Consider the following 8,035-nt stretch of genomic DNA (forward strand, 5'->3'; position numbering starts at 1 on the left):
AATCCTTCAAAAAGGCATGCAAAAATATACCAAAAAAAAAAAAAAAAAAAAAATCAGTAAGGATTAGCACTCCCAGCCTCGGTTGTTGCTGAAGCTCTTTCATCTTGGCTGCAGAGCTGAAGGATAATGACAATAATAATGATAATTAACATTTACCAAATGCCAAGCACTTTACAAGTGGGACTACATCCTCAGAAGTCTCATGAGGAAATGAGGCTCAGAGTAATTAAGGGTGACTCAAGGTTACACATCTAATTAATGACAGGACACACCTAATTAATGGCAGGACAGAAACCTGAACACAGACCTGCTGGTTCAGAGCCTGCACTCCCAACCTCTCAAATGAAAGACAGAACACAGTTTAACTACCTTTTGACACTTTGAGCCATTGCAGTAAACCAGAGCTGCCAGAGCTTGAAGAATCTGCATGTGTGTCCAGGAACTACACTGCTGAATAGCAGAAATAGCATATGCCAACAGAAAATCCAGGTTCTGTTCATCAACAATTACCTATCAACAGGGAAAAATATATTTATGAGCCAATTTCTAAAATCATATTTAATCCTTTTCAGACATGAATGCTCACCTGAATCAAGCTATGTAAGAGAGAGAGCACATGTGTGTCCACCTTTTTGTGTCAAAAAGATCACCTTTAAAGACCCTGAAAGTTTGACTGAGAGGACCTTCTCCTTGCCCCAAGGCCTTGCTCAATTCTTCCCCTTTACTCCCTCCACTCAAAGTAGAACCTGGCAAAGTCCTTATAACTTTTCCTTGAACTAACCAGACAGTGGCAGCTGTAAATACACAGACAGTAAGACTCAATCCACTGAAAAATGATAATTCAACTAAATTTCCTTACACACAGTAAATGCTCAACAAATACATTGAGACTAAACACGTCTGCTACACAGCTACTATGTCTCTGCCATGACGTGGAGAGTACAGCAAGAGATGGCATACTCCTGTCCTTCAGGAATTTATAATTTCATTAGGATAAAGTAGGCTATCCAAGTCCCAATTCATGGACAAATGAAATAAACTGTCATCAAATGCTTGAAAGTTGGTTAAGGGCTTGGGTGTCATAGGTGATCAGGAACTTGTCCAAACTGCCAGTATTAAAAAGACGATAGAGGTGAGAAGAGAAAGCATTCAGAAGCCACCACATCAGTTTGAAAAATCCTAAATTTCAAAATAGCCCTATTTCATTTAGGAAGTCACATGTAGCAGACACTGCTGCCAGCACTCATCTCCTTTCCTTGCTGGTAGAGCACTGATCTTATCTGGGTGCCCACCTCCCCACATGAGACCTAAAGGTAAATCCTAATTCTGCTAAGACAATGGTTCTTTACCAGGGGCAATTCTGTCCCAGGGAACACTTGGCAGTGTCAGCAGACATTTTTGATAATCACAATTGCAGGGATGTCACTGGCATCTAATGGAGGCCAGGATGCTGCTGAACATCTTCCAATGCACCCCAATCCCGCATCAACTAAGGTTGCTAAGGTTGAGAAACCCTGATGTAAGGGCTGAGCTGCAGACTGTAATCACCCAGGGAGCTTAAGTCCTCCAGGTGATTCTAATTCTTTCGGTGAAAGTTGAAATCCCTGGTTTAAGCCATTCATGGTAATTCCCTTCTGATCAGACTGCCGTAGAGGGGTTCTCCTATGAGCTAGGTCTCTTCAGCCTTATATCAGGAAAGTCTGCTAGAGAGTCTGTGGGGCAAGCTTCCTCATGCTTAAATAAAATGGACAGAAAATAGTTTTTTTGCTTCTGCTGGCTGTTATTTATTTTGCATGGGGTGCCTGGATTTTAGGCATCTTACAACTGAGAGATGCTAGCTGAGAATAACCCAACCATGGAGAATGGCAGAATGGAAAGCTGCCAGAAAGTCTCTTAATTATTAAGCATCCCTAAAGCTGCATCCCTTGGGGCTTGAAATGTAAAATGTATATATGTGTGTGTGTGTGTACACATCTTAACTGTTCAGCTCTTCTGAGTTGACTTTTCTATTTCTCGCAGCCAGAAGCATCTTAGATTACAAAATGCTAGTTGATAAGTTTTGTGCTAACTACCTTAAAATACTCATGTGGTACATTATAGTAACAGCCTCAATTTTTGAACTGTTTCTAAAAGACACTAGATTTATTTAGCAAGTTGGAAAAAATTCTGAAGAGAGGAGAGCTACAATACAGACTTTGATATAAATAAAAGGGTCTTTTATCTAGTTGTCTCCTTGCCCCCAACATACTTCTTATGTTTTATGAAGACCAAAAGTAGATGACAAAAAAATGGTAGGTTTGGGAAAGGGGGAAAAATATTGGTAAGAAAGAGGTAGGGGACATTTCAATTTATTTTAAGGTATATCCTAGTTAAATACATCTTTCCTAAAAAATTCTAAGACCTGGGGCTGGAATGATACTGGTTTCCTGAACCAAACAGAAAGGAATACCTCTGATGGACAAACCACAGAATATTTATTTTGGTCAGTTTTTTATATTTTTTTTTTTGTCTTTTTGTCATTTCTTGGGCCGCTCCCGTGGCATATGGAGTTTCCCAGGCTAGGGGTCGAATCAGAGCTGTAGCCACCAGCCTATGCCAGAGCCACAGCAACGTGCGATCCGAGCCACGTCTGCGACCCACATCACAGCTCATGGCAACGCCGGATCGTTAACCCACTGAGCAAGGCCAGGGATCGAACCCGCAACCTCATGGTTCCTAGTCGGATTCGTTAACCACTGCGCCACGACGGGAACTCCTTATATTTGTTTTAATATCACTCTTCTTAAAGCATGTTTTTGCATGTGCATAGTTTCCCCAAAGACTGGCATTACATATCTACCACAAATGTAGTATTTCAAAGGTACTTACTTATTCTCAAAATTCATGATGTGAATTCACATGTTACCTACATGATTACCTGTAATGTGTTAAGCAAGTGGTGGATAAGCTGACACAGTTTGCTGACAAGATGATTCTGATTAAGAGGTACCAGCCGGCAAGCTTGGACAAGAAGAGCACTGACATCCTACCAAAAAAAAAAAAAAAAAAAGCCAATGAAAAGGTAGTATACTATTAGTCAACTGAAGATACCCCAACACAGCCAAATGAGAAAATAAAAGTGAACATTCAGACTCAAAATGGGGAAAGATGAAATTTGAGGCAGAAAGTAGGATGATAACATAAAAAAGCATGTGCTAAAAAAGAAGGAAACAATCAAAATGATTTTTGCCAGGCTAAAGACCCCAGAGTTTCCACACAGGTAGAGACAGTACAATTAAATAACCAAAGAAAGGATTCCAGAGCATAAAAGCACACACTGAATTGAAAAACACTAAAGAGAAAGCAAACTAAATTTGCAGTGCCGTCGCGAAAATCAGAAATGACACTTGTATGAATTTAATGAAAAATTATAAACTGTTTATTTAAAAAAATAACCTATTTGCAAATCACACTATTTATTCATCTATTGATGTTTATTGAATTAAAAGGCTCTGAGCACCTGCTCTGTACCAGGTAGCAGGCTGGGTCTTTGGGCTCCAAAAGTGAACAAACATACTTCTGAACTTCAAAAAGGCACAATCCATGAAGGAGACAGAAATACTGCTCACAATTATAGTGAATTTCTTGCTGAAAGAATTAAGCAAGAAACTCTGTGGGGAAACAGTAATTAGGGAGGTGAGGTGATTTTTAAGCAGAATCTGGGTGTGAAGGATGAAAACTCTGCCAGACAGGCAAGGCACTGAAAGACACGGTGAAGGGAATGGAGTCGGCAGACCTGAACACCCACATGTTTTACCGGTGAAACACCTGAGGAACAGCAAGTTTTAAATGATGGCACATGGGGCACAAAAGCAGGAATGACAAGACAGAAGACTGGAAAGGCACGCATTGTACAAATAAAGCAAAAGTCCCGACTCTTCCCTAATTCCACACTACTCCTAGTGACACATGCTATTATTCCACTGTAAACTTTTCCGCAGGTGGTTTTGAACTCTTTGTATTATCTATAAAGGTACCTATGATGTCAAGCCCTTCCCACCCTATTATTTCACACTGTAACTTGCTTTGACCATTTACAAGAATGTATTGAAGATCTTTCCAAATCAGAGATTTACTTTTCTAATTGATTTTTTTTTTCCCCCACTAAGGAAAAGATCACTCTAGCAGGAGAACAAAGAATGGTTTGGGGATAAGTTAAAGGAGACCCAGTGGAACAGTCCAGAAGATTCATCCTGCCAATGCATTGGCCGTGGGAATAGAAACGAGGGGATGGACTGAGAAATATTTCTGAGACTAAGACAGTTTCTTTTTTTTTTTTTTTTTTTTTTTTAGGGCCACACCCACGGCATATGGAGCTTCCCAGGCTAGGGGTCAAATAGGAGCTGTAGCTGCCAGCCTACACCACAGCCACAGCAACGCTGGATCTGAGCCGCGTCTGCAACCTACACCACAGCTCAGGGCAATGCAGGATCCCTAACCCGCTGAGAAGGGCAGGGATGGAACCTGCATTCTCATGGATACAGTCAGATTCGTTTCCGCTGAGCCACGACAGAAACTCCCTGAGACAGATTCTGAAGAATCTAGATTAGACAGGATCTAGAAGGAATGAAATCAAAATGCTTTTTGTGGGAGTTCCCGTCGTGGCACAGTGGTTAACGAATCCGACTAGGAACCATGAGGTTGCGGGTTCGTCCCTGCCCTTGCTCAGTGGGTTAACGATCCGCGTTGCCATGAGCTGCGTGTAGGTGCAGACGCGGCTCGGATCCCGCGTTCTGTGGCTCTGGCGTAGGCTGGTGGCTACAGCTCCGATTCAACCCCTGCCTGGGAACCTCCATATGCCGCGGGAGCGGCCCAAGAAATAGCAACAAAAAAGACAAAAAAAAAAAATGCTTTTGTCAGGCTAAAGAAGAAAGGGAAGAACCAATGTCTGTCCTTTGCGGCTAGGCAGACAATGTGTGTGTGTTGGGGAGGGGCGGGGGGGGGCGGGGCGGATGGGGGATGCAGGGTGTGTATGAAGATAATGAACTAATTTTAAGAAATGTGAGGTTTAAGGTGCCTCTGGGCACCAGATAACAGTGGTGTGACTGGGTCAGTAAGGAGTATGCAAAGTCTGATGTGAGTGAATATTAAAGTACTTTCAAAGAGGAGGCAAAGAGGGTGGAGCTAGCATGGAGAAACAGAAAACGGCTGGGACTTTGGGAGACTTAGTTCCAGTTCTAGCCCTGCCTTTTGCCAGCAATATGAATGACACTGAACCTTTGTTAGCCTCAGTTATGTTTATCAGTAAAACAGAACTAGTAATACACACTAAAATCCCTGCAACCCTGCACGGTACAACAGAGTATGTGGCCCGTGTACCACGTACTCAAGAACTGGTAATAGCAAATTTTATACACAAAGTGTTCTGAACAAGGGGAATGAAGCCGGGAAGGGAACGGGAAGGTAGCACCAGGGATGACACCTCTGATGTTATCAGAACAGAAGTCACCGAGTTGGCTTTTGAGATATGCACGTTTGCCAGGCGCTGCAGTGTCTTTCAGAAAGAGGAGGGCAAAGAATGTATCGCGGTCGGAGGGAAAAAAGAGCCTGGAACTAAGCACTGCAAAGGGAGGATGGGAAAAGGCCAGAAAGGCAGGGCGAGAGCCCTTAGCTAAGGTTCCTGAAGGATGGGGTCGGGGCCCGCGGGCCTACCTCCGGGGCCACGCCGCTGCCTTCGCTGTAGTTCTCGGAAATGAGCTGGTCGAAAAGCAGGTGTATCTCGGTGCGGCCGGAGCTGCTGTCATCCGGGCGCAGGGCGCAGAGCCTGGAGGACAAGCGGCGGAACCCACTACCTTGCTCGAGGGGTGGTTCCCGAGGCGTCTCTCGCGGCGGTCCGCCCAACAGAGAACCCGCGACCTGCACCGCCGCCATCTTTCCTACGTAAGACAACAGGGAACTACTTCCGGGGCATCCCTCGTCTCCGCGCGCTAGTTCCGGAAATGCCTCCTTCAGACCCGAATCCGATGTGGGAGGGGTTTTGAGACTACTGGACCTATCCTCGGTCTAGTACGCAGCAGATACATATTATGTGTGAGATTTTTTCGCCCGCACCTTTCCTTGACCCGTGACTGAAAACTGGGGACTCTCTTTGTCCTCCCAGAGAGTTTGTTACTGGGCAGGGCTGAAATTCATGTTTAGAACTAAACGTTTCAGAACGGGGCTGGGGTTGAAAGTGGCAAACGCTGCTAGTTCGCCATCCTTTTCCTCTTCTCACATGGTATTAGAACCCCTAATTTTTTTCTCCCAGGCACAAAACCACCCTGAAATAATAGCTGCGTTCCCCGGGATTCTTTGTGGCTGGACGTAAATCCTGTGGGTTGTGAAGCCCCTCTCCACATGCAATAATATGGGAGTTCAAATTGAACCTTGTGAAACACAACGTACCTGAAGGTGACCTGGTTGAGATTGGACACCCCAAGATTTACTGAAACCTGAAAAGCAAAAAGCTGGAAAAGAAAATAGCCATTTAAAAAGGTTGAACAGTTTTCAGTCACCCACGAGGTGAAGGCTTGAAGTTTATATTCTGGCCGACTGGGAAAACCATCTCTACGGCCGTCCTTTAAATTATGTAAATATAAAGCAAATTCTCACCCATGACTCTTAGGGAAACCCTTGAAGTCACCTAAATGTACATGTTTTATCCTGAGAATAAAACACTTCTGTTTAGCAATGAAAAGTGAGGGTATGCTTTGGGAGAGCTAGCTCTCTGAAGTCTTTGAGATTCAGAAAGAATTTTTCCCAAAGTATTTCAGGGAGAAATACTTTACAGTTTAATTTAGATTTCATTATGCTTGTATATTGTTTTGTCTTAGGATTCATGTATACATATGTGTGTGTATTTGTGATATTCAAACATTTGCTCAGAGAAAATCGGGAGCTGAGAACTAGTCGCTGCTGTTTTAGTTTGAATGGTAAGTCAGAGCCACAGGTTAGGTTCATAGGTGAGGGAGTTACTCAGGAAAAAAAGGAGAATCAATACAAATATGTGCTATGAAGTTGGCCTTTGCAAGGGGTGAGTGATTGCTCAATCCTCAGGACTTTCTGAGAGACCTTATGGAATGCTCTTGGGACCCTATCCTGAGGAATGGAAGGGGAAAGCATATACTTGCCAGCCTTTGACCTCTATTTTCAAGTGTTGCCCCCCCCCAACATTAATTCTTCAGTGCTTCTTCTTCTTCTTCTTCTTTTTTTTTTTTTTTTTGTCTATTTTCGTCTTTTCTAGGACTGCACCCACAGCACATGGAGGTTCCCAGACTAGGGGTCTAATCAGAGCTATAACCACTGGCCTATGCCAGAGCCACAACGATGCAGAATCCGAGCCACGTCTGCGACCTACACCACAGTTCATAGCAATGCCAGATCCTTAACCCACTGAGCAAGGCCAGGAATCAAACCTGCAACCTCATGGTTCCTAGTCAGATTCGTTACCACTGCACCATGACGGGACTCCTTCAGTGCTTCTGAATTGAGTGTGCATGGGTGTGTGGTAGTTCCTGTAGGAGCCTCTTGTTGCATAGACAGAGAAGTCCTGAGGCAAAAGTGAGAGGTGTGGGCTACTAGGGTTCGAGTATGAGGCAAGGCTCTGACAAGTTTGGTCTGCTGAGTTAGTAGATGCAGAAGATATACTGGTTGCTATGGCAACGATTAGGGTAAGCTTGTAAGGCCAAGAATATTTGAAGCATTGTGTAGTAGATATCCAACACATTGGGCTAGAAGGCTGTGAGGCCTGGCCATCGCCACATGAAGGTGGTGTGAAAGAAACTGTGGAAGGGACCTGGGTTTGGTGTGGCTCATTTTAGTCTGAAATGTGGATGACTCACACTTAGTGTTATTCCAGACTGAAGAGTTCAGGTATTGTAAACTATACCATTTGTTGAGTTCTGATGTATCCTTGTGGATGGCAGTGTGATTTTTCCAAGGAAATGAACATTCTTTAAAGTTCTCCCTATTGGCTTATATTTAAACAGTAACCTCCAAACTGTGGAAACTCACAGCT

At 43.7% G+C, this 8,035-nt stretch overlaps 1 protein-coding gene across 1 annotated transcript in view; it reads right to left on the minus strand.

Moving 5' to 3' along the window:
- HEATR6 (HEAT repeat containing 6) overlaps positions 1 to 6,442 on the minus strand; it is a 40,609-nt gene extending 34,167 nt beyond the window's left edge. The window contains 4 exon segments of the mRNA XM_021067375.1: positions 370 to 510; positions 2,918 to 3,025; positions 5,692 to 5,915; positions 6,424 to 6,442. Coding sequence (XP_020923034.1) covers positions 370 to 510; positions 2,918 to 3,025; positions 5,692 to 5,910 — 468 coding nt within the window. The 5' untranslated portion in view covers positions 5,911 to 5,915; positions 6,424 to 6,442.

This window comes from Sus scrofa, chromosome 12 (genome assembly GCF_000003025.6).
Source record: "Sus scrofa isolate TJ Tabasco breed Duroc chromosome 12, Sscrofa11.1, whole genome shotgun sequence".
Taxonomy (NCBI): Eukaryota; Metazoa; Chordata; class Mammalia; order Artiodactyla; family Suidae; genus Sus; species Sus scrofa.